The sequence below is a fragment of the Prinia subflava genome, chromosome 8 (assembly GCF_021018805.1).
Source record: "Prinia subflava isolate CZ2003 ecotype Zambia chromosome 8, Cam_Psub_1.2, whole genome shotgun sequence".
NCBI lineage: Eukaryota > Metazoa > Chordata > Aves > Passeriformes > Cisticolidae > Prinia > Prinia subflava.
The window spans coordinates 4,503,557-4,530,941 of record NC_086254.1 but is presented as its reverse complement, the minus strand read 5'-3'; the positions used below and the strand labels follow the sequence as shown (position 1 = coordinate 4,530,941).

Genomic DNA, 27,385 nt, shown 5'->3' with positions numbered 1-27,385 from the left:
GAGGAATTTCAAGTCAAATTCCACAGCAGAAATACGAACACAGCTCTTCTGTGCCTACCTAGGTGGCCCTCAGCTGGGGGACAGCCAGCCTGGGCTTGCATCTCCACCTCTCCTTAATTTGTCTGATTTGACCCTTCCAGCCTTTTTACATGGTTACTGAGTTTCCTTAAGTAGTTTATGTTCTGGCCCTTTGCAAAAGCTTTCGCCAGTGCTTGTGAAGGATAGCAGGCCCAAGCCATAAATCACAGCCAACCTGGGATCTGTTTTTTCAACACATTTCCTCTAATGAGAGTCAGATGTTGGCTAGATAGGCTTTATTAATTGTGCTTGTTTAGAAGGGGCCGTGTGTGCAGCCCTGCAGCGGGGTTTGGGCTGACAGCAGGCAGGGAGGGGATGGACGCCTCTGTCCCCCGGTAGCCTCTGGCCTGAGGAGCAAAGGCTCAGGAATCAAAGGGCTGGAGAGCTGCTGGAGGGAAGGGCTCCCACCCTGGCCACAGCTCCAGGCCAGTAAAGCCAGAGCAGGAGCTGTTTGTGCAAGGGGAAGCTCCCTGAGTTTTGTTTAGTGTGTATTTACTTGCTGTGTGCATTGTAAACCACAGAAACACAGAATATCCTGAGCTGGAAGGAACCCACAGGGATCATCCAGTCCAGCCTCTAGCCCTGCACAGACCCCTCAACAATCCCACCCTGTGCATTCCTGGGAGCATTGTCCAAACTCTCCTGGAGCTCTGGCAGCCTCAGGGCCGTGCCCATTCCCTGGGGAGCCTGAGCAGTGCCCAGTACCCTTGGGGGGAAGAACCTTTCCCTGATATCCCTGACACAGCTCCAGGCCATTCCCTCAGATCCTGTCAGGAATCACCAGAGAGGAGAGATCAGTGCCTGCCCCTCCTCTCCCCCTTTTGGCAAAGACAGTGGCAAGGGAAGGGCCCCACTGGGCAGGGCTGTCAGGGCCCTGATGCTGGGGCAGAAAGGCCAAGTCACCAGCCCAGAGAAGAGCTGTGCACTCAGTGCCTCCTCTTCCCAGCATTTCCCACATCCAGCTGCACAAAATCCGTGATCTGGCTGAGCTGCAAACATTGCATGCTGCAACCTGGCCACAGCCTCGCCTTTCACCTGCCTTCACACACCACGAGCCCTTCTGGTCACTCAGGAGTGGCACTCAGGGACCCCTCAGGGTCCCTTCTGGTCACTCAGGAGTGGCACTCAGGGACCCCTCAGGGTCTCTTCTGGTCACTCAGGAGTGGCACTCAGGGACCCCTCAGGGTCCCCTCCAGCCCAGACCATTCTGTGATGCAGGCTCCAGACTGGGACTGGCAGAGCCCCACTACACCTCGCTCAGCCTGGCCATCAGCAGAGTTAAAACATCTCACACATCAGGAGCCTGGAGCTCAGGGAAACTCAAAGATGCTCTCTGTGACCAAAGAGGGTTTGTTCTTTCCCACAGTTTTCACATCAGGATTTTGCAGGCTGGAATGTTTTATCTTCACCTGGAAATTGTGAGTTATTAGGTTGCCTATCAATATGAAACAGAACACCTCCAGAATATTTTTGCCTTTTTACCTTCATTCCAGATAATTCACCATCTCTGCTACGAGACCCCAATCACTGCCAAAATTCCCCCATTTGTAATGTCTCTCATATCTCTATTATAACAACCCTTACCCTTAACTTTACTGGCTATCTTTAAAAAGCAGCTCAGATTTCCTTTCTTATGAGAACTGCTATCTGATCCTTTTCCTCTTGTAAAGTGTTCATACTTCATTTTCGTGTCCACTTTCTTCTTTTCCTTCTTAAAGAGGAAAAGGCTTCTTTTTTTCATAATCAAGCAATAAATGTTTTTTCATTATCATGATATTCAATGATTTTGAAATGTCTGTAAGAAAAACCTCAGCAAAACTGAGTGAAAAGGAAGTTTACCACAAAATGCAAGTTACTCCAAGTTGTTGGAGTAACAACTACTATTCAAGAAGCTACACAAAATTTGGTACAGTGTTTTTCACATAAAAAAATGGGTGCGATTTTTAAAAGCTTTGCAATATTATCTCTATAGGTTTTTTCTTAAATGATTTTTCATGCCTTCTGAATTAAATCTTTCAGCCTTAAGTTTTGAGTAGCATTTTTTTAAAATCTCACTTAAATTAAAAATAAATGAACAAATTAAATAGTCTTAAGTGAAAGTAAATGGTTTTGTTTGGGTCAAAAGAAACAATTTTGGTTGACCCAACCCCATATTTTAGTTATTACACTGTGTCAAAACCTTAAAAGTTTCCATTTTGGATTCTCCCAAGTCATTTTGCTTTCCAATTTTTTTTTTTTTTTGATTTGGCAAATCAAGCCCAAATCCCTCCATTATTCACCCAGGTCTATTCTTAAACAGCTCACATCACTCACGTTGTTTTATTTAAGATTTCACACATGCACCCTCCCACCTCAGTCACTGATTTTATCCATAATTCCTCTCAGCCTGGGGGTTTGTGCTCTTCCCCATCCTGCTGGTGAGGCCGCTGCTCCATCAGCATTTGGAATTTGGTCAGGATAATTTATCCACAGGCAGCCATCAGCTGGGAGATCCACATTCAATCCATCTCTGTCTGCCAGGGGAAGGTTTAGCAGGGAATGGCTGGGTTTTGATGCAACATGTTGGATAGAAATGCATCATCTTTATTTTTACAAGCACCAAGGACATTTCACTAACGCAGCCTGACTGAAGTTACCCTGAAAACAAAGATTTTTAAAAGTCCATCCTGAGTTTGTGAAAGCCTTGCTGAGTGGAGCTGCTGGTCCTGGAGCTCCAGGTGATGCTGGTGGGACTGGAACTACTCAATAATTTTGATCCTGCAGCAAACAAACCCTCTCCTGGTTCACAGCTGTAGCAGGGCATGGCAGCAAAGCAGACAAGGACAGAAAATAAAGGCACACAGGTGGGATGAATGGTATATACCTGCAAACTTCTCACAGCTAGACGGGGCAAATCTAAACTAGGTTAAAAGTCCCCAAATTAAAAGAGGGATTCCACATTTTTTAGCCAAGGAAGCTGAAGGCACAATGTCCAGAAGGCTTGGGGCTCCTACCCAGGGGAAAACATTCCTCCTACAGCTGGTCCAGTCCTCACTGTGCCAAAATCCCATGTCTGATACCACCATGGTTGAATTAAACTCATTTCTCCCTCAATCCCTTCTTTATGACATGGAGAGAAACCTCGTGGGACCTGACCCCAGTGAAGAACACAGAGAAACTCCACTACACTCAAAACTCCATCTCACACTGAGATGGCTTCACATCCCTGACAAACCAGACTGCCTCTCCCTGCTGGGAGAAGCAATCAGGGGGAAAATGCAGTCAAAATATGGTGCAGTGTAACATGAAATAAGGAAGCAGACAGGACAAAAGGAAACATCTGAATCAGGCTCACGGTGGAGTCTGCAGGGACTCTCACAATATTGGTTCTGCACCTGTGTAACACAGGTCAGGGAATCTCTCACAGTCTGGAGCCAAACAACGTGTGCTGAGCTGGGGTTTGTGTTTCACAGAGACCCTCCAGAGCCAGACAAGCAAGGTTTCCTTAGTGAACTGCATCCAAAGTTAACCACTGGATAGGAAATGTGCATCTTGTTTCCAGTTGGGACTTCTGACCTCAAATTCTACCTCTGCTTTGAGTTTTATTACTTGGGTCTGCAAAGCTGCAGGGCAGTCTGGGGTTGGACACCTCCTCTCTGCACAAAATCCCTCCAACCCACAAATGTGTGACATTCAGGATGCTCAGTCAAGCTCTAGTTGTGACTCATCCAGAACCTCAGCACTGGCTTCCTTCAGCCATGACAAAAAAATCAGCTGAAAGACCAATAAGGAAAACAATTCTTCAAGCCAGTGAAAAGGATGGTCAGAATTCAGAACAATTTGGCACCCTGAACATCAAAATAGTATGTCTGCACATTCTTTCTCCAGCAAATGCACAATGATGATGATGATGATGATGACTGTGATTATTACTATTGCCAGGGACACTTTGGGAAAGGTTTGATTTCCCATGTCAGCATTTCAGCCTCAGGTTTCACCCCACCATGGTTTGTGTATTCTCCCCATTCCCTCCCTCCCTCCCTGGGGCCCTGAAGAGCCCCCACAGCCCTGCCCAGCACAAGGCCAGTGAACACCACTGAGCCCTTGGGAGCTGGAGGGGTTCAGGGTACAGGGCATCCCCCAAGGACCCCCACTCTGCCCAGTGCTTCTCATCACCCCTTGCTGGCCTTTATCCAAACCCCCCTGAGCTCAGCAGTGTTCCTCACAGATCTGGGCAGCAGGAAGAGGAATCCTTCCCACATTTCTCTGCAGCTGTGGTTTTGTTCTCCAGGACACCCAGGGGCCCAGGGGTTTCAGGGTTCCCAGCAAATCCCTCACATCCTCTGCTCTCCATAATGTGAAGAACAAGGTAACACTTGCATCCCATTAGTGGTGAGCACAGAGCTGTACAAAGGACTTTTTGTTTGGGTTTGTTTTCTGTTGTTGCCTTGTTAACTTCTGGGTGAGGAAAAATTAGTAAAGGAAATATCTGCTTGGGCTTAGCCAGGCACATTTCAGTTTCAGCTTCAGATTTTTAACTCTTGTAAAGAAGTTATACTCCAACTCATTTCAGATTGAAAAATCAAAGGATATTCATAATCAAGATGTTTTCCAGGATTTCTGCATTCTGTTGTTTTAATCCAAAACTCACTAAACACTTCCCTAACGTGGGGATCTGTTCACTTTCTGATGGGACCAAGCCTTTAATCCCCATTTGCCTGTTTGCACTTTCTCTGACCTGTGCCATGGACCCAACATCGAGCAGCACAGCGTGTCCCTAAGAGACCTCGTGCTGGTGGCAGTTTGAGGAGCTTCATTTTGAGGTTCTAGATGATTCCACCCAAAACTCTCCTTTAAAGTGCCCTAAAGGGCAAGTTTAGACCATAAATGAAGGCCCAGCATGTGGGGAGACTTCTCCTGGAACATGGCAAGCACTGGGCAAGGCTGGGTGTCAGCCAATCTTCTCTCCCACGCCTGTCACACACTCTGCCTCAATATTCTGTTACTCTTACAGCTGTGGAGGGTTTGACAATGAATTTTGACCCTCCCTCTGAGCACTGATGAGGAACGGGGAGAAAAGCCAGTGAGTCCAAAAAGGAAAAACCCAGAACGGTGCAATTTGCCTGCAGCACACCAAGAAGGAACAGGATACCTCCAGAGACACCTCCATCCCTCCAACCCCACACCATCAACAGCCACCTCTGAGCACCAGGCAACAATCCACTAATGGCAAATAAGCTCCAAGCAGAGCTTTAAAATGACACAGCTCCAGCTTTAGAGGCCAATGCACAGTCACTGGTGCCTGCTGCCACGGGATGCTGCTGGCAACAGGGGTGATTTTGGCACTTTAAAACAAGCACAGGGCCAGACTGCAATGGGAAGCAACAGCCATAATTCTCCTGCAGTCAGAGAGCTCCTAGGTTTTGTACCCACTGAGAGTTTAGCCCCAACAGCACTTAAGGGCACTTAATCAAATCAAAGCTCTTAACTGTTCAAGTTCATCTTTCTCCATGAAATGTGTCTGCAAGACACTCTCAGGCACTTCCCCAGAGTTAATTGCCTGAACCCAAACCATCACAGCCCACAAATCCTTTAAACTTTGAGAACTGACTTAATGCTGAGCAGCTGCCAGGCTCTCACTGCCCGCAGCCATGGGAACAGCTTTTCTTATCGATAAATGGGGATTCCTGTGTGTGCAACGCTCAGGAATGGCACTGGAAATGCTGGGAGATTAGGAAATGCCAGCAAAAAATGTGCTAAGTGCAGCTGGAGGCCGAGCAAGATGCACATTCCCACCTAACCAAGGCCAGTCCCTTTCCAGAGGTGTGGCATGCCTGCACGGGTGCTGCTGTGGATTGCTGTGCTTGCAGAGGCCACGCACTGCAGCTCTCCTCAACAGGGAACCACTGGGCTACCTCCAAGAACCACTGGTAAATGAGGACTTCAATGGTGACAATTGCATCAGCACAAAAGCAATCTCCTATTTTAGTCCAATTAGTGATGTGCTAAATCATCAGCAGGGCCTTGCCCTTCGCAGTGGGAAGAGACACATCTGTGAGGCTCCTCTGCTGCATGTGGTTTGTGTTATCCTCCAGCACAATGTGCATAAACTGATGCTGTTCTACACTTACACAGCACCTCATCTGGAAATCTGAAAGCCATTTATGAATGGTGGGCATCTGTGACATTTTACAGATGGAAATCGAGGCACAGAGGGATTCAGTAATTAGCCCCAGGCTTGCACAATGAGTCAGCTGCAGAGCAGAGCCCATTATTTGTTCTGCAGTAACATCTAGTGTCCAAACACAGAGGGAGACGAGTCTTCCTCCCCAAAAACTGTACAAGCACACCCAAAAATACCACCCATGCCTGTGTTCAGACCAAGGCTGTTGAGGAACAGTCAGAGTGAATGCACAGCCTCCCCTGGCACACAGGTCTCTTCATTCTTGCAATACAAACACAGGCAAGGAGAAGGGTTAATATGCCTGAAAGTTTGTCTGCTTTTTCCACATCAGTTGATCTAATAAAAAAGATTGATTCTCCCCACAAATCTGGCCTCACTTTAACAAATCATTTGATTTGACACAAAGGACTATATTCAGATAGTTTAAATTCCACTTCACTGCCTCAAACTAAAGTTTCTAATGGGCTGAAGCCTCAGAAACAGCCAATAGCAAAGGCCAGGCAGAGACACCCACCTTGGGAAGGGCTGGAAGTGCCAGAGTGCAGCCAGAAGCATCTGCAGGTCTCTCTGTGCTCTGCGCTTAGGAGCCCACGAGGAACATTGCAGTGTGAAAGAAAACACACAGACTTTCCTGTACCCCTGAGAAACACAGCAGCAGCTCACACTTCTGAAAGCCTCCCAGTGATAAACACAACCCTGTTATTACCTGCTCACCTTACCTGGAGTGACAACCCCAAAGTACTGGGATGCAGATCACCAGGGTGTAGAAAAAGCCCATAACCACATGCAAGCAATGCTGTCTCTGCCTTGCTGCCTGGCCCCACACTTCCAAAGAGTTTAGCCCACATCCTAAAATCAGAGTATCATTTGGAAGCTGAATGACTAAAATCAGATCATGGAAGGAAACCTGCAAACTTCAGGCAACAAGAGGAATCCCAAGCCAGACTGCCAAGAAGGAGGATTCCTTCCACAATCAAAAAAAACCCCTAAAAATACATCCAACCTATAAATCATAGAAGGATAGAATGGTTTGTGTTGGAAGGGAACTTGAAGATTATCCTGTTCCACTCCCCTGCCATGGGCAGGGACACCTTCCACTGTCCCAGGCTGCTCCAAACCCTGTCCCGCCTGGCCTTGGGCACTGCCAGGGATCCAGGGGCAGCCACAGCTGCTCTGGGCACCCTGTGCCAGGGCCTGCCCACCCTCCCAGGGAACAATTCCTTCCTACCATCTAATCTAAACCTCCCCACCTTGAGTACAAAACCATTGCCCCTTGTTCTGTCACTATCTGCCTGTATAAAAAGTGTCTCTCCTTCCTTTTTATAAGCCCTGTTTAAGGACTGGAAGGGGCTCTAAGCCTCCTTGGAGTCTCCTCCAGGCTGAACAACCCCAGATCTCTCAGCCTGTGTTTGTAGGGGAGGCGTTCAGAGCATCCTCAACCCCCATCACAACCATCATGAACACCCAGCCCATCCTCTCTAACCTCCTGTCATTTAGCAGAGTAACAGCATCACTAGATTTGCCTGAATGAAACCTTAAAAGGGTGTGAAAGTTCACAGTGGAGTAAAGCTAATTTTAAAATGATTTAATATCTTGTCCCCTCCAAGGTCTGTGGTGTGCAAGGGCAGGACTCTTCGTGCTCTCTTTGAATACCCAACAGGACAGATGTTGAAAAGGGCACAGCCAGAAAGGGAGAGACTGAAGCACAAAGTTTCAGGCCAAGAAAACAAATCAGCACTTTAAAAAGGCAATCCAGAACTCAGAGCAGTCTGTGCCAGGATCAATAATAAGGGCTGCAGAAAATGTAGATGTAATTTCTGCTGACCCAGTGCTTCCCCATGTGTCCTTGGACATGTCATCAGCTCCTCCACACGGCAGCTCCAGCACGAGGGTCATTGTGGTCAGGAGTGCATTTGTGTGCCAGGACATGCCCAAGTTAACAGAGGGGGGTCAGCAGCAGCATCCCAAACCACAGCAGAGTAGGAAAGGGAATGAGGATAGAAACAAGAACTGAAGGATCTTTCCCTCCCAGAAGGATTGCGGCTTGCTTCTCTAGTCAGACATTGATTCTTTCCTGATACAGGAGGAACTAAGAATTTCAAGGAAGCTGTTACAGGCTCCAAATGTCCTCTGGTGTCCACAGTGAGCACCAGGGATAGTGTTGGGCATCTTCAGGGTCCCACCCAAGGGAGGCAGCACTGCAGATTTGACTTGGTCCTTCCCAGGCTGCCCTCCCTGCCCTGCCTGGCTGCTTCCCACTCCTCCAGCTGTGCCTGGGACCAACAGGCAATTCCAGCCTGAACAACCATTCCCTGAGGAATGTCACGTCCTGTGACACCCCTGGGCAGAGCACACAGAGGTGAACTGCAGCTACAGCAAGAAGCCAAACTCCATTGAGGCTGGGGCACAAGAGTGGGGCTTTTCCTAATCTGAGGCTTCACAGGAGCTTCTGGGCTGCAGGGCATGGATTTTCTGCTGAGTGTGTGTTCAGCAAGGAGAGCAGAGAGGCAGTGAGAGCTCCTCACGCCCTGTCACACCACGGCCTTCACAACCCAGCCCTTGGGATAACTCAGCCTGTGCTGCTTCAGAGCTGCCATGATTCTCACCTTCCACAAAACCTGCACGCGGCCATCATGCACAAAGACTCCCATGTAAATTCCTGCTTCTCACTGATTAACCATCACTGGAGATACATTTTAGTATTTAAAACCTTGGCTGGGCTTTTGTATCTGCACCAGAAAACTTTCAAGTGACTTTTTTACATCAGTTTGGAGACACACGGATCATGCACCAGCAAGCAACAAATCAGCTTTCATTCACATTCAACCTTTAAACCAGTTTGTTTTTCTCAGGGGAGGCTGTTCCAACACACCCAGACATGAGGAGACACCAGGCTGCTGGATGCCAGTGGGTGAGGAACCTCTCTCCTCATAGGAGAGCCTGAGACTGCAACAGGGCCACAGCCACCCTCCTCTGAGTGCTCCCCTCATCAGGTAATCCCATTCCTGGCTCTTCTCAGCATCCCGCCCCAAAAACTTGGTGAGGAGCTTGAGCAGGCTGGGGAAAACAGCAGCAGGAGTTTTAATGGCAGGGACAGCAGCAGTACCCGGAGCAGCCCCAGGAGCCTGGTGGCCTCTCTCAGACAGTGAACCAAGCAAAAAGGACAGTGAGAGCAGCATGGCCCTTCCCAGGTGCTCACCAGGTACTCCCAGAGAGAAGCAGCCATTCCCAGCTCCCTTTTCCAGATCCTTGAGGGAAACCGAGGCAAAGAGCAGGCAGAGACTCACAGACCCCCCCCCCCCCCCCACCCTCCCACAAGCTTCTCCCCAGAAGCAGAGGGCATCCCTGGCTGGCACAGCCCCCTCCCCCGGGCCCAGCTGGGCTCTGCTCTCCGGGATGCCCCCGGTGCCCACTTACGGTCCTGGCTGGGAAAGGAGCCGTGCTGGCGGCCAGAGGAACCTGCAGGGGGGAGACAAGGAGTTATCACTGGGCTGTGTCAAGCCCCCTGCACAGGCTGGCTCAGCACAGAAGTTCCCTCAGCTGCAGAAGGTCACCTGGGGAGGGATGGAAGTGCCTCCACTGCCTCTGTGCCAGCAGCAACCCCCGGCATGCACAGCACACAGCACAGCACACCCACAGCCCCAGAACAGCCCCTGCCTCCTCTGGAGGGGATGCATCCAAGAAACACCACCTCAGACCAACCTCCCGAAGGGAGCAGGCTGCAGCATCCACTCCAGCTCGGTGTGAAAGGGGCAGGGAGTGGATCTGGGGTGGGTTTTTTGGGATAAGCAGTCGCTGCTTCCATCACACACGATGGGGAAAAAATGGTCCCAGGTGCAAGGAGGGAGAGCAGCTGCGGTTGTTGTGGTGAGGCATGGGGAGAAGAACCCAGCACCTTTCCAGAAGCTGGTGAGTGTGCTAAAAATGATGTTTGTGACAAGGAGAGATGGAATCAAGGAGGGGGGAAGGCCTTTAGCAGTACGGGCACAGCAACATCTCCTGAAGCTTAGAAAAACAGAGTATACACTCCAGAGGGGGTGTTTGTCCCAGCTCTGCCAAAGAGCTTCTCTGCTGGTTTTGTCACCTCCCCTCCACAGACTTTTTCTGTTTCCAAGTGTAAAGCCAGAGATGACGACTCCAGCTGCCTTTATAAGCAGTCTGAGGTCTGTGAAGACCTAATTATATAAGTCTGTGAACCACAAAGCACTTTCCTCTGGAAATATATGAGCAAATCAGTATCTGTGTTTTGTGAATAAAAGGGTAATAAAAGGAAAAAGAAAAATGCTAAACAAGCTGAGAAAATAATTGTCTTAGTAGGAAAAACCTCCCCCAGCAGCAGAGGGTGACAGTCTCACTGTAGTGATGGAAATCAGCCATGATCAGCACACATAAAACCATCCTGAAGATACTAACTGCAAACAACTGTTACAAGACTTTACAAGAGTGTGTTTGTTGTGCCACTGTCTAGAAACATCACATTAAAACCAACCAAACAAGATCAGATAATTGCTTTGAATGTGGTTTTTGTTAGTTTGGGGTCCTGGACGGTTTTTTGCAGAGGCCTGGGAAGCTGAGCAGTGAATGTGCTCACAGTCCTGCGACTCATCCTCACTGGGAGGAACAGGAGTGCTGCTGCACTTCCACCAGTGCAAATCTGGACGATGTCTGGGGTCCCTTGGGACCCTCCCAGAGTCACTAAAGCCCACACACATTTCTTTGGAGGATGGTACTTTCACTTTCCTCCAGCTCTGCTGTGTTACTCAAGTTTAAAGTGCCCAAGCAGTGGTGATGGGCCAAGGCCAGTCCCACAGTCAGTGTGACATTCCCCCTAAACCTGTTCTCTGAGGAAAATAAATAGATTTGACTGCTGGTGTGACCAAGCACATCCTGCATGAGATTTTTGGGAATGGGTGGTCACAGAAAATGGCAAGTCTCTGGTGCTGGAAGCCCTGCACTACTACAGAGCATCCACATTACCTCCAAGCCATAACAAAATGCTCAAAACCACATGGTTTTCACTCTTATCCAAATAATAGAATAATCACTATGCAATAAATTTTCTTTCATCATTCAACCATTACCAGCAACTTCAAACCACTGAGTTCTGCTTCTACTTTGAGAAGCAGAGAGAGATTCCAGTTTAGTCCTTTCCAGATGAAATTAGATAAATGTTTAATGCCTTCTGCAAGATCTGCAGAGTCAACAAAAACACTAAAGGCCAAATCCAGAGGGATCCTGTTAACTAACTCAAGATCCATCTAGAGTTAAACAGCATCCACAGCGAGAACAGAAAGTTTCTCCCTTTGCACAACAGTGTCAGGTCAAGATCAATGACATTAAAAAATGTTTACTAGGTCTTTTCTGTAATAGCAACAAGAAAGAAAAAACTGAATCTCAGGAATTGCAGCAGAAAGGCCAGTCAAAGGTAGAAATGTATTCCACAGCCCTGTGCAGAGAATCCATTTCTGGACATCTGCCTAAAACTCTGCATCCGCCTTGTGCTGGCTCAACCCTCACTGCTCTTGGCAGGTGAGATAGAAAATTGGTTATAAAATGAGCTCTATATTTTATAAGTTTCATAAACATTTTTTTTGAAAAAAACTGGAATATGAGGTATTCTCAGAGATTCTGTGCCAGAGAGTAATGTGGTCTAACTTGGAAACAGAGTTACCACCTGTTCATGGCAACTGCTCTTTTAATCTTCATTTCTGTTTTATGAGCTGACCAACACTATTTTATTGGCTGACAATTAGTTTAGGTTGATTTAATTAAGCAAAATGGAGTACAATCCCTCTTTCTTCCACGGAAAACGTTCTGCAGGATTAGGGGTATGAGCAACTTGGAACCTGTATCAGTAAAGTTAAATTCCAGATCTTTTTGTCAAAAACAATCATATGACTGTCGAGGTAAATATATGTCAGTGGACACAGAGATGTTCCAGGTGTTCTGAGAGGAAAAAGAGGTGTTCTGAGAAAAAAAAATTATAAAATGTTCAAAGAGAAAAAGAGATGTTCTAAGAGAAAAAGCCATGTTCTAAGAGAAAAAGGCAGGCTCTGGCTGCCTGGGGGAAACCAGAGGTGATGGTTTGACACCAGCACTTGGGCTTAAGCTTAACTGGTTTGTGTTGCCACCTTTGCTTTTGGAATGAGTGTCTGCACCTCACAGAGGAACACTTCCAGATAAGAAGGACAAAAATTAGAATCAACCCAATCTGGAAATAGTAATTGATTATTTTTCATCAAGATCAATTCCTCAAACTGAAGGTCTTGTGAATCTTGAACAGAAGCCTCCAAAACTGATGTTGCACAGGAGGCAAGGGTCAGTGTTTGCTCTTCTCTGCCAGTGTTTGCCCTCCTGTGAGCAAATGCCCTCCTGCACCAGCACTTGGGCTGAGGAGCCACGTGTCTGCAAAGGACTGCACAGCACGGGGTGGGTACCTCAGTGTCCATGTCCTTGGGTTTGGCTCTGCTTGTTATTGTAACTGTTTTCTTCTTTATTTTTTCCCTTGAATATTTTGTATAACACTTGTAGAGCTGTACCAAGAAGAGATTCCCACTTGGGCAAACATCTCTAGTTTAGCACAAACTGAGCCTTACACACAGGAGCTTTAGCTGCAAGTCAGGCTTAGCCTTCCTCAGACAGGTTGTATAGATGTTTCTGCCTGGCTCATTTTAAAAATTCAAAGCAATAATTGACCCAAATCAGCAGCCTTTTGAGTGCCAGCCCTCACCAAGGTAAACCTGAGTGAAATACTCAAGGATGAACTTCCTCCTGTCACAATTTCTTGAGTCATGTCTTGCAGCAAGGCAGAGCCCAGTGGTTAATTCCATGTGCAGAGCTTGCAGTAGAGGTTTAGCCACAACTCAGCCCTAGAGGACTGATAAAAATGACTGTAACAGTAGTAGAGGCTCGGGTGCAATTCAGTGCAGACAATTTTGCAGTCAAATGGCTCTTCTGTAAGATATATGTTGCCTTTGACACTTAGTGAGCCTTGAAAAGTGAGCCACCACCATTAGTTACAACTCCCTGGCAAGAAAAGCACTAATAATTCTGACTAATTGTCATGGAAAGCTACCCTGATTGCAAATTTGACAGTTATAAAAATCCAATTTTGGAATTCCAAACGGGCCAGGAACTTAATTGGGCTCTACATTTTAACACCCTCTTGATCAATGGTGGGGTAATGGAGACCCTTCCAAGGGCTTTGTTTTGAAATGAATGGCGCCATATTGATGAAACAGCTTGGACCCAAACCAGAAATTAAATTGAAAGTTTAAACAATGCAGCTGTATTTTATCATCCTGTATTGTCAAGCTTTAACGAAAATAGCTCCTAAACAGAGCCACATGTTTTGCCTGTTGCCCAAAAACTGAAGGTGAATTTTAAAACCCTTTCCTGAGCTGCAGGATGCCAAGATTTTTCAGCTAGAAGTTATTATTAGGACACAACAGTATTTCATATAAGCCCTGACAATGGTTTTGTATGGTTTCTGTAAAAGCAACTTCATTTTTTACACCGGAGATGGCTCAGATGAGTGATGCTTCAAAAAAATGGAACCTCTGCTATGTATTTCTTCTTTTCCATGTACATGTGATAAAGGCAAAAATAAAACCACATTTCAGTCATCATAACAACCAATACAGGGAGTGTAAGTTGGATTTCCCCCTCATCCTACGTATCATTAATGAAAATTGTCAGCTGCCTTCTAATCCCTGGACCTGGAGACAGATTTAGTGAGGGTCTATCAGATATTTCAGTGTCACTGAGAAACCTGCAGGCAGCTCTTACTTTAAGAGTTATCTCCTCCCTTTGAGGATTAAGATATGATTAAAAAACCACTTGTTAGTTACGACATTCCAAGAACCAGATCTTTGATTTTTCTAGCAAATTGGTCACGATACAGGAGACAGAAAATGTATAATGAGACTTAGTCTTTTTAATATCCAAGGATGGATTTGCACAGCTGGAAATTTAGGGGGAAACTCTGGGGTTTGGTTTGTAATCTGTTCAAATAGCCTAGAGGATTTTAGGGGCTGCAACTCATACAAATTAAATGGGATTCTACTGTATTTATTTATTGGAGTATAGTATTGCAGCAAGATGGCAAAACTAAGTTCCACGTTGAGCAAAAATCTGCTGAAAACCAAAGAGCACATTAAGTTCTACCAGCCTTTCCCATAAAAGTTTAAGTGTTCAATCTCAGTTTTGAATATCCACAATCCCAGAAACAAGACCAAAAAAAGCTCTGGGACTGTAACTCTCCAGTGGAATGGGTTCAATGGCTCAACCCTCCCATATGCTCCAAGGATGAGGTATTTAAATTGGATCTCTGAGGAAGCTTGCAGAGGGGTGCACACAACTTTCATCTCGGTCCACTGGGGGAAGGAAGGGAGATGAGACATGAAGGGATAAAAAAGCTGAGAACAAAGAGGTCTGTGCAGTGCCTCCAGCCTCCCTCCTGCTGGATTAACACGTCTGTCAGGGCCTGAGGTCAGGCTAAAGCCTCTGACAATGATCCTCTGCAAGTCTGAGTGTCTTTTATCTCCCTGTGCAACTCAGGCTTCCCACCAGCACCAGGACCAACCTATCCAGAGGGTTTTCATGGAGTGTCACCCACTCCCCTCCTGCTGGAAGAGCTGTGAGCTGGACACTGGGTGCCAGCAGTGACAATCAGCAGCACAGGCAGGGCTGTGGGAGCTCTGTCCTGGCACAACACCAGGGACCCCCAGAGCAGCTCCTGTGCCCACCCCAGCAGGACAGGACAGGACAGGACAGGCCCAGCTGGAAGGCAGCACGCCCCTGGGGCTGGAATTTAGGCAATTTCTCCACGAGGAATGGTGCCAGCACAGGGACACAGCAGCCATCCCAGGCTCACTGAGCACCACTAACACCGTGTGGTGACACAGCAGCCTCTGGTGTACTTGCCAGGCATGCACGTCAGGCAGGGATGCTCAGCCTCTGGAGATATCCCTCCTTCTCCCTCCTCCAAGGGAGGAGACTGGTGAAAAGGAGACAGGCAGACAGATGAACTTCAGGGAGATAAATGCCTTTCTTCACGTTTTGGATCAGTGGATAATAAACAGGGATGTGGGACGTCCTTTCCTTGGTATATCCAGGAGTATGAAGTGTGTTACAGAGACTGACTCACACTCCTGTCAGAGGTCACACGTGCTCCTTGGGCACTCCATGAGAAATGTGTGGTTTTATTCATCTTTTCACCCAACATTTTACTGCACTGCATTCTCAAATGCTACCTAAATGTCAGGATGAGGAGATGATTTTTAATGAGGTTACTCCTCCCATTCATCTGCCACTGTTCAAAATCTCACGGGCATTTCTATCGCTCTTAGCAGACTAACAAGACTACAAAAGAGGCAAGATAAACACCAGCCAAACAATTTGGATATTGAAGCCTGGTATGTGAACAGAAGAGCACCCAGCAGGCAGCACTGAGGTGGCTGAGGAAGGAGGAGCCCCAACCTGTGCAAGTTTTCTCTACAGTCCTTTCATGGCTAATGAACATCCAACAATGCTTGATAAAAACAGTGTCTGCTACTGATCAAGTGCTGGTTGCTGTGTATCACACTTGAATCTAACAGGAAGAAATGTCCAGGAAGATGTATTGTCTAAGTTCAATGTTTTATCAAAACCAGATGAGCACACATAGCCCGAGGTGCTGGGCAAAAGCCAAAACACACAAGCAGGAAACTGCAAGCGGGTAAAATGTGACACTTGGATTAAAAGAGAGGTGCTTACCTCTGTGCCAGAAACATTTTTACCATGATGGTACCGTGTATCTGGAACACCTCTGCCTCCTCTAACAGAGCTCTGTAGTTGCTACAAAGCCTCCCCATGTCAGGCTCTGCTATGTGGAAATCCCAGCTCAGACCACCTCTGGATGATGCACTCCAGTGCCTTTCCCTTTACATGTTCATTTACACAGACATGTGCACACACCCAGAGGAAACCTGCTGCCATCACAGCAATTTCTACACTCTAGAATAAGACTGAGCAGCTTTCTGAATGATTTCCTCCATGCTATGGCCTTGGCCTTCAGTGTTCACCTTGCCAGTGTTCACCTCAAAGACATAGTGTAATGGTGGAGAATAAGCAAGACAGAACTGCCAGAGGTTCAGTCCTGACTTTCCAATGACCACCCACATCCCTCCACCCATCCCTTGCTCCACTCCCTGCCTGTTTCAGCCCAAGTCCCTTTGGAGCTCACTGAAGCCAGGTTTGGAGTCACTGGGATGTGGAGATGAGTGTTCAAGGTGGAATGGACATGTCTCTTCTGATGTAAAACCCCAACACGAAGTTTCCCAGCTCCAGCTGCTGAGGAAGCACAGCTCAGTGGTGCTTTCTGAGCCCCCCACTAACTCCAGGACAGCCAACACCAAGGAGCAGCTGGCCTGTGGAATTCTGAGACCTGTCATGTGTGCTTGAGCACAGATCCCAAACTCCCTGGGACAGGAACACGAGGGGAACAGAAGGCACTAAACCATCATCAAGCAATGCTTGCACGGTTTTTTTTTATGTGCAAAATCGTTGTTTCCAATTTACTTCCAGCAAGGAAACCATATATTGAGTAGGTTTGTCACATTCCTGGTAAAGCACAGTCCACCACTGCCCATCGAAAGAGCTGCAGGGCAGCAGGAAATGTCTCAAATGCTCCCAAATTCCTCACTCCCCAACACCATCCCAGTGGTATCTCTCTATCCCTGTGAAACCTGGCTACACTTTACACCATGCAAATTAGTAGCAGAAGAGGCATTCTAGCCCCTGGACATTTTAAGTTTTCTGTCCAGCCAAATCCATGGAAAAGGCACTGCCACAGATGCAATGGCCACAGTTCCCTCACTAACGTCCCCCTCCTCTTCCATTGCTGAAAAGTAACATAACTGTTGGAAAGAACTGCAAAATAGTTTTTAGGGTTCATTAAAATATTTCAAAAAGTCACTTTGATTTAAAAACCCACCTTAATAAAGCCATATTTATAGTTTCTTTCCACAGTCTTCATCCATTTATACAGCTGCAGTTCCTCTAGAAGACAGTTCAAAGAACTGCAGCTCCAGGCACCCAGTCAGAGCCTAAAAATCCACTGCTGAGTTGCCCAAGATTTTGCTAATAAAATTTGTCTGCAGTGATATAAATTGAAAAGTCAAAGCAGCAACCTGCTCACAATCCACTGCAGAGGGCTTCTCAGCCTGCAGCTCAATTCTATGAAAAAAGGTGTTCCACACGACTTATGATTGCTGGAGGGAGATAAGGAAAGAAACAGAGTAAGTAGGTGTTGAAACTTCTTAGAAATATATCCTGGGGTATTTTCACCTGCTCACAGGAACAGGCACTTCATTTCTGATCTGAGATCAGAGCAGCCACTTGATGACTTCTAGGAGAACAGGGCACCTGCTTCCACAGCCTCTGCAAAGGACATTCTCCCAGTTCAAGCTCCACACATTCTCCTCACAAGCCCTGTTTTCCCAATGAAAAGATATTTCAATCTCCCTGAGGTCCAGGATACCCCAAAGAGAGGCACCAACTGCAGGAGCACAACACATCAAAAGCTGTTCTCAAGATGCTGCCAGACTCAGCTTAGCTAAAAAAAAAGCACAAATAAATTTCCTAGCAGTGCCTGGGTACAGCTTTCCTGCTCTGCCCAGTAAGATTCAGGTCAGAATTCCAGACCAGGACCAGGGGACAAATTGGGTTTTCAGATGAGCTGAACTCATCTAAGGACCAAAAGCAACAGGAGTTTTATGCTGCGCAAGAACTAAATATCAGAATTAGGATAGTATCAAAAGGTGCACAGAAAACCTAAAAGGGATTTTTTCCTACATTGCTGCCCTTGAGCTGCTGCATCTACCAATGCAGCATTTCTTCAGCATTTCCACTATTCCCATAAATAAAAAAGGGAATGTTTAGGGCTGCAGAAGCTGCAGCTGGCAGGTCCTGCTGCAGCTGTGTTTGTTCCATGCCCACAGCGGGCTCTGCTCTGAGTGGTCTCTCAGTGCTCCTGCAGCATTGCTGTTAAATGAGAGCAATATTTAACTTACAAACTCAATTAATGCACAAGCAAATGTGGGGTTATGTTTGCTTAAGAAAAAAAAAGAAAGAAAAAACCCCACATAAGCTTATTGAAGAGTCAACAGATAACAAACAGGACAGGAGTCAAGCATGTTATCAGTGAATGGGGACAACCAAACCATTTTGAGCTCAAGATGTAAGATGTTGACTGGGAAAAGCAGGACCTGGGCTGCACAGGGACTGCCTGCAAGACCAGCAAGGTTAATGAGAACAGCAGGACAGGGATATCTCCAACAGCCAGACTCCACATCCTAGAATTCTTTCATTTCAGTTACTATGAAATTCCAGTGCTTCCCTGATAACATCTAGAAGGCAAATGTTACCACAGCACAATCTCCGAGGAAGCAAATTTCAAAATTGAAATGACCTCTGAAATATTTGCCTCCATCACTTTTGCCAAGTAACTTGGGGCACTTTCATCTTTCATCATTGCTAATTCTCAGCTTTTGACAAACAGCAAGCATTAGGCTATTATTAGTAGCAATATCTTAAATTAGTGCCCAAGAATCCGTTTACCCTTTGGTATTGAAGGAATTTCAAAGGAAAAAATTATTTTAAAACAAATAAACAAACACAAAACCCCCCTACCACTCAGAAATGCAGCTTAGCTAGCATGCCTGGGTTCAATCTATAGCTCCTCAGAAATCACAAGCCAGTGGAAGATTAACTGAAAATCACAGGATGGGAATGCATCTGGAATTCTCATTGTGCAGGGCAGATGACATGTTTTTAAACTCTGAAGCTTGGTTGATATTTCAGGTGGTGAAATACCTGCCCAGCCACCTCCTGCCCACGTTAGATGGGCTCCACTCACAGCCTTAGCAGGACACCGTGTCCTTGGCTCTCAGCCCCTCATGGGGTTGGTAGAGCTCCTTAACCTCGATACCAACGCTGTCCCTACCCTTCCAAGGAGCAGGCACCCCTCCTGCTACAGTCCCTGGACAAAAAACCATACTACTGACAGGGTTACAGCTCCCTGGGGATACAGACAATTGCTTTCTTATTTCACACCCCCTGGATATATGCATCTAACTCCAGATGTCCTTGGAATATTTCATTCTATAGCAGGCTACCAATTTCCCTCACCGTGTTTCAATTAACGAGTGAGTGTGATTAGCACTGGCCAACACATGGGTGGTTGTGAGCACACTGAATTTCAGGAGAGCTCCTCCATAAAGTCACACGTCATACAGACCGCTGACAGGAACTCTAAAACCAGCCATTATTCAGGAGATTTTTGTGAAGACTTTCCCCCAAACCAAGGCGACCTCAGAGTCAGGCAAACCACGAAACGCTGCTCAGGCCATGCCTGCTCTGCTCACAGGACGTGGTGTACCCCTCCCCCAGATAACTTGGCCTTGCCTGTGCTAATCCAGCTGTTTTATTTTGTGAATTGGAGTCTGAGTGCACAGGCAATTCGCCGGTGCACAGGGGGATTTTCTCTGATAATCCCACTCCTCATTACGGAAGCTTGATGTGCGAACGATGAGCCGCTAATATCCCCCGGGAGAGCCCAGCTCAGACTCCACCAGCCCTTCAGGGATCTTCCAAGAATGATTAAATGCCTCCGCCAGAGCGAACTGCTTTTTCTTCCTTTCCTTTTAATGAACAGCTCAGAGTTCAGAACACAGGGAAGAGAAAAAGTGCCTGAAAATGGTCAATAGTGCATCAAAAGGATCTGGGAACTTCATTTTGAGTGTCTTCATGCTCCTTGCATCCTACAACCAAATTTATATCCTCTCTCTTGTATCTTGACCAGAAAGGCTAAGGGGGAAAGGTCACACTACTCTCAGAGAACTGAGGCTCTCCTGGTCTGGACAAAACCACACTAAAGGCCAGTGAATATTCGGACATGTCAAAGTGGAACCATGTCATTTATACCGGGCAGAATCCACCCCTTTCACCAGCAGCTCAACAAACAAATCTCTCATTGTGAGCATATAATGTTTTATATTAACTGAATCAATGAAGTCATGGCCAGTAACTCTTCCCTCCTGACTTTCAGTCTGTGTTTTTCACAGGACATAAATTGCAAGTTCTGATAACCAGCAGTGGCAATTGTGTGGCATTTCCCCCTGTTCTTTCCCCTTCTCACTTTATTCTCTTCCCATAATCAGTTTTAGTTACATGAAAAAGTTCTATTGATTGTGACTGCATGCAAAATGTCTATCAATCAACTCCCTGCAGGGGTTAAGGGCTGGAAGCTGCCAGTGCCTGCAGCTCTGTTTGCCTTGGGACACCCTTGCATGTGCAGTTTCTGTCTCACAGCTGTGCCCACAGCCTTTGAGACATTCAGGACTGACAAATTACAAAGTTCAGAGCAAGGAGCACTCTGATGAGGGCTCTCAGACAAAGAATGTGAAAGATCAAGCAGAAAACCTGCTCTCAAATTTTTTTAGCTGGTGTTGAAGGACAAATCTCAGTGGAGACGAGAGGCAACCAACAGCTCAACTTCTGAAAAAAAGTCACCAGTTATGTCACTCTGGCTCAGTTCTCAGTAAAACATCCAGCTCCAAGGAGCAAGTTGCTTGGATTTCTCTCTCATGGCTTACATTAATTAAGTACTACTTAATGCAATATGATGTTTTCGTCATTGTATTCTAAAAGAAAGTCAAGCAAGACTGAAACTGTTCTCATGGCAAAGCTCCTTGGCTGCATTACATCTCCTGCAGATGTCATCACACAGATTTCACATCTGGGTCATTCTGCCTGCGCAAATCGAGACAAGCTCGAGTGGAGTCAGCAGAATTCTGCTGCCATGCAGCCGTGTGAGATGAGGAACGGGGCTGCTGCCTCCATCCCCAGCTCTCCTGAACACTGGGAGAACAGGCCACCTGCTTCCACAGCCTCTGCAAAGGACATTCTCCCAGTTCAAGCTCCACACAAGCCCTGTTTTCCCAAAGAAAAGATATTTTCATTCCTTCTCCCTGAGGTCCAGGATACCCCAAGGAAAGGCACCAACTGCAGGAGCACAACACATCAAAAGCTGTTTTCAAGATGCCGCCAGAACCAGCAGAATCTGCCAGAATATTCCACAGAGAAGGCACTTCCTGAGAGGGGAAGAGGTGAGAAGGAAAAGCAGTGTAAAAGCATGGAGCAGTTCACATTTCTGGAGTTTGGACTCATTGCCCACTTGCCTGAGCTACAGGAGACACTTCAGACAGATTGGGACATGCTGGATTTGGAGAGGGTTTTTCTCCTACACTTTGACCTTATGAAGGTGAAAAGGAGTCAGAGCAATGGTGTGGCCTCTTCCAGCCCCACCAGCATCTGCTGTTTTTCCCTCCTGTGCTTTCCTCCTCTTTCTAGCTAAAGAGTCTACAGCACGTAGCATAATTCCTGTTACAGGAAGGAGAAGTTAATGCTGAATCTGGAGAAGCCAGGCAAGTATCAAGAGATTTCCAACAGCTGACGGCTGCTCTGGAGGAAAATCCAGCTGCTCCTTTCCATGCAGTGACCTGCTGAAGTTGGAACAGCAAATTTCCAAACCAGTCTGTAGCCATGCCTGGAACAATGAAGCATAAATAAATTAAATTCTTATCTCAGAAAAGCTTATGAGTGTCTCACTCTGTATGCAAGCTTTTCAGGAAATGGGGAAGAGGGAGAAAACCTTCCAAAATTTTTGCACTGAAATAATTTATACTTTTTGCAGTCAGAGAAAGGGGAAAATGGATGAGAGAATAGCAATTTTTTGTGGGATGGAACAAGCAATGCTGTCTATGGGAGAGCAGGAGAAGTTTTAGATTCTGGAACTCACTCTTCATTAAAGGCAGTGGGAATTTGACCTCACACATGCAGCTGGGACTGGCACAGGCTTTCTGCTGGGTTCCCCCACAGAAAACTCCCCTGAAGAGTACCTGGCTCTGCTGACAGCAGCACACAGCCAGCACGTATGGCCTCAAAACCACACAGGCACAAAGTAATGCCAGTTCCAGCCCCAAAAACTTGTATTCCCACCAGCCAAGGGATGAGGCCGGCAGGAAAGAGACAGGGCAGGGAGGTGAGCAGCAGTGCCCTATTTAAAAGGATGAAAAGGATAAAAAGGATCCTATCTAAAAGGATAAATTAATGTTAACACATGGAAGATCTTTCACACAATTCCACATCTTACATGGACACTGACCAGTGGCAGCAGCTCCCATACTTTGCCCCAATGGTTATGGAAAGGGAATAATCAAGAAGACTCTCAGTGACTTGTCAGGCAAAGAGCACAAAATAATCTGAATTAAAACCTAGAAGGGCTACTGAAAATGGCCTGTAATGACTGTTGGAAAGTGATCCTCTTGCTGACCAGAGCAAACCCAAGCTCAGCCTGCTGCTGTTCCCTGGGGATTGATTGTACCACGTGAAAACAGTGCAGAGTGTGGAGATAAAGAGCAGTCATGACATGAAACAAATGTCTCCTCAATTCAGTCATTTCCCACAGGGAGCAAAAGCTAACCACAAATCCTAAAGACCAGGCAACTGCATTTAAAAGTAATGATGCAAACCATTCTTGAAAATTATTTGCCTGTCCTTAGATTTTGACATTAAGACTATTATTTCAGTTTGACCTTTATGTCACCTAAGATAGAACAAAATAATCCTCACTATCATAAAACAATACTGCTGGAGATACTTGTATGAGTATTTTATGGTTTTATGAAAATGTTTCTCCCAAGAACATTTTAAATATCTAGTGCTTTCTTAACTAATCAGGGGTTCTCAGCAAAAAGAAAGACCTAAACTTGCAATATGAAATTCTTAGTTCTGGACTAAGTTTTACATGAAAACTACAAAGACTTTGGTCAGGGGAAAAAAAAAAAAGACACTTAAGTAACTTTTTAACTTAGACTAAATGTCAGCTCTCTCCCCTAAAAACGTCAAAGGCAAATGTTCAAACATCCTCCCTAATGCTAATTTTATTAATACTGTCAGCAATTCTCAGTATCTCAATCTAAGACAGTGAGTCAGGCAGCAAATCAATCCAATTGCCAAATCTCCAGAGGGAAAGAAACAACAGAGGAAGCAGGCCAAAGAGATTGCTGATAATGGATATTTAGTCTTTATGTGGGACAAATACTTTGCTACTTCCTCACACTCCTTTTGCTCAGTTACACTGGGGCACTCACTGAGCTGTGCTTTAAATGCCTAAATATAGCCATTTAGATGACACTGCCTGGAATTTCTGTATGGGAAGAATTCCTGACTTCCCAAGAGCATCCACAGCTGACTCACAGGACACCTCGCTGAGAATTTTAGATTTTCTGTGCTGACAGGCAGTGACCCCCAAGCAAACACTGCATTGACCTGAGGCCATGGAGAAGGCTCCCAAAATTGAGTGACAGCACTGGGACTGTGAGTGTGGAGTTTGAATAGAAGTGTGTGATATCACAGGGTGGAAAACTTAAGAGTTTATGGGTTTAGAATATAGTAATATATAAAGCAAGATGGAGGATTTAGGGCTGAGGCCAGTCCTTCTTTTTCACCTTCTTCTCCACGGGTCTGGGTGGTGTTTTGTAATTGGGTAGAAAAATCTGCATTGTGGGCCATGGGGGGTTGGTTATTGGGTTAAAATGAAAAGTAATTTAGGTGTCATTTCTCAATTGGACAGTTAATTCTTAAAAGGCCTTGTAGAGGGAGAGATAGGACTCCAGTTTTTATTTTGTTAGCTAGAAGTGCTGTAGAGCTCAGGGTTTGTGAGACTCTAACATAGATAAGAATTAATAAACATCTGAGTCTGAACAAGAAACACTGTCTTGGGCATTTAATCTCAGCCCTGGCAAAAGAAGATAAAACTCAACACCTCACCAGGTCTGGGGTCTGTGGCTTTCCATGGTGGCACAAGTGACACTGCATGGGGACTGAGCCCAGCAGCTGGGTCAGGTGCTGCTTGAGCTCTCTTGTCCTGCAGCCCATGGGACACAAGCACACCTTGATGACCACGGCTGCAGGTCCCCTGTTGGCACAGAACCATTCCACAAACACCAAAATCCAAATTTCTGACAGAGTGGCACTGGGGATGATTACAGCTGAGCCCATGAAGGCTGCTGGTTGAACAAGCCACTGAAACAGTTTGGTTGTGGACACTGGGTTGCTCTTGATTGTAGAAAAGGAACCAGACAACAGGGTCAGTGTCCTGGACAAACAGAACATTGGGCCTTTGGAGCCATCCCTAACAGTTTGAGTGTCACCAGCATGGCAGGACATGATGGCACATCCTGCCACCCTGTTCCCTCAGACTCACCTATTCTGTGAAAAACCACTCCCTGCCTACATTGCAGGTGTGGGTTTACCTGCCTGAATTTAGGCACCTGAGACACTGAAGGCCAAGGTGGTCACCCTGGCCTCTCTCCATGCTCACAGGCCAAGGGTAGGTGACACATCCCTGCTGACAAACCCCCAGGACAGCTCACCCAGTCTGGAGGAACCTGTTCCTGCAATGCCTGTGTGGGGAGCTTCCAGCTTTCCACCCAAGTTGCTCACAGCCACGTCAACTTTTCCTTTTTATGTTCTTTGCTGCAAACTTTTATTCCTGCCTCCAGCATACAGAAGATTTTCAGCTCCTAAAACAAGCAGGCAGCTGGGGTTTCCAGTGCAGCACTAATGAAAAACCAGCACTGAAGAGTTTGAGACCTGCTGGGCACCAAATGGCCAATAAACCCAGTAGTATTTCCTTGCCAGCATTATTTTTCCTGCTTGGTTATATTTAAGCTGAGGGACTGAGGAGAAGCTTCTCCACATGCCTGCACGTGGAGGTTTTATTTCCTTCTCATGTGGGAATGGGGGTCATATTTGATTTGCACTGACCCTTCTTCCCACACAATGCCAGATCTCTATCGCCTTGGCCGTGGGCCACGCGCTGTGGTTTGAAACCTGCTCCCTCAGGTAATTATCTGAGGAACATGTACATGGAAATTGATGGTACAAACTCACAGCTGTCAGCCCGGGCTCGGGGTTTGGCTGAGCCAGAAAGGGATTCAAGGAAAACAGTCAGCTTCTAAATATAAATTAAGGGTTGAGGAATTTTTTTTCTTCTTCCTTGTGGATTTTTAAGAGGCAGAAGTGAGGGAAAGGTGAAAAGCGGTTCTCCTTGATGGGACAAAGCTTAGATCCCTCAAGATGTCTTAAAATTTCGATCAAATTACTTTGTGCCTTCAGCTGTTCTTCTGCAGGACTGGGCACTCTGTCAAAGGGAAATTGCACAGAGACTGAAGCACACGCTCACTGGCACGAGAGATAAGTCATCTGCTAAAAGAGTTTGGGCTTCTTTGAGAAAGTTAAAACGTTTTACACCACTTATTGTGTCAAAGCACTCCAGCTAAAAGAATCTGGTAAACCCAAACACAAAGTGCAAAATTAATAGGTGGGATATCCGCTGCCTCCCTGCCTTATTTCTCAGTTGGGCCTGCACTACATAAAACCCCGGGGCTTTCTCTTGCCATACTTGGGTTGACTTCAATCAGTCCTTAAAATCCTCCTTGCAGTTTCCCAGCTTCTTTTATACCTTTTTCTCTGGATGTGGGGGGAATCCACCTTCAGACTCACCCAGCTGGGAGGTTGAGTTTCTAGGCATGACCAAGGTAGTGCACAAAGCTTAAAAATGAAAAGTTTTACAATGTGTCCCTCACAAACATAGCATCCAAAGGAAAAGATCTAATTATTGAATTATTGACTTATCAAGGCAATTCTGAAGTTTCAGCCACAGTATCTTGAGAGCACTTAGAGGGTGTTCTGGTGAGTGACTGGTGAATGTGTCCAAGAATTTCTGGAGGCCATCCTGTGATCCTCTGGGCAGAAGGGCAAGATGATGTTGATCTTTAAAAACGGAGAACAGAAGCCAGCCATTTTTACATAAATATCCAGAAAAAAATGAAGCAGTAAATAAACAGACTATTTATGAGCACCTAGAAGATAACCATCAAACCACTTTACAGTCAACGTTCATCTGTCCAGAACAAATCATATCCAACTAATCTAATTTCTTTCTGTGATGAAACACCAGGCCCCTTGAGGAAAGAGTCCCAACAGTAGTTTACACATATCTTGATTTTGGTATGGTTTTATTCTTATTTTAGTGCCTTTCTTCTGGTGAACTCAGAATGCAGAAGTGGTTCTGGAGCAGAACAGGCAGTGTGGAGCTGATGTCTGCCCTTGCTCCTTGCTGCAGGCTGGAGAAGCACAGGAGGAATCTCACCAGCCTGCACATCCCAAAGGAAAGCCCATCAATGCAGAGCTTCCTAACAGTTTCCAGCCTCTCTCTGGAATGTGTTTAATTTAAAAGAGAAAAAAGAGAGAAAGAGGTGGGAGCGGGAGGAGAAGAAAGGAAGAAAGATTCCAGGCCTAAGATTTATGGAGAGCCAGGTCAGTGGGAAGGGGGAATTAATAACTAAGGGTTGTGGGGTCTTGTGTGTGGATGATGATAACTGGAAATTCACAAGATATAACTGGCAAGGGGAGTTGAACACCAAGCAACCAAACCCATCTGTGTGGCTGGAGCCAAAACTGATGCTTGCTGCTACACCAGTGCATATATATTCCTTTTCCCTGTTTCTTTTTCCAGAAAGAGATGATTTTGAGGTTGTTTGGGGGCTGGGGGTATAATTGCTTCTTCCAGTATTTTCCAACTGCAGATCTGGGAAGAAGCAGAGCCTACTCCTGGTTCTACATGAATTGTTAATTGTTTAAGTTAACAAAACAAGCAATGGCAAGAGCTTCCAACAACATAATCATATGCACTAACAGCAATAAAGAAAAACACAAACAACCCATATCACCTTTATTTCTATATTCCCAAATCCTCATCTCAAACAGGAGCAAGAGGCAGGGTGAACCTCCCCCAGCTGTTAGAGCAGCAGTTTGGGCTAGATGGACACAGAGCTGCAGTGAAGCCTCCCTGTCCCTTGCAGTGATGCCTCCCACGGCTGCAGCTCTCTCTGGCCAGGGCTGCTCCATCTCCTGCAGGCTCAGAGCTCTCCAGGGTGCAGGCACTCGCCTCTGTTCTCTCATCACCTCCTTCTCCCACCACAGAGCCAACACCTTCTAAAAGAATCTGAAATGCCAGCAGATCGCAAATCCAGG

At 46.3% G+C, this 27,385-nt stretch overlaps 1 protein-coding gene across 6 annotated transcripts in view; it reads right to left on the bottom strand.

The window, feature by feature from the left end:
• Positions 1 to 27,385, bottom strand: part of COL26A1 (collagen type XXVI alpha 1 chain) — a 177,729-nt gene that overhangs the window by 47,089 nt on the left and 103,255 nt on the right. For 4 of the 6 annotated variants that reach the window (XM_063402450.1, XM_063402449.1, XM_063402454.1 and 1 more), the window contains exon 4: positions 9,659 to 9,700. The exons of the other annotated variants lie outside the window; for them this stretch is intronic. In XM_063402450.1, coding sequence (XP_063258520.1) covers positions 9,659 to 9,700 — 42 coding nt within the window. The remainder of the gene's footprint in view (positions 1 to 9,658; positions 9,701 to 27,385) is intronic. 6 annotated transcript variants of the gene reach the window in all.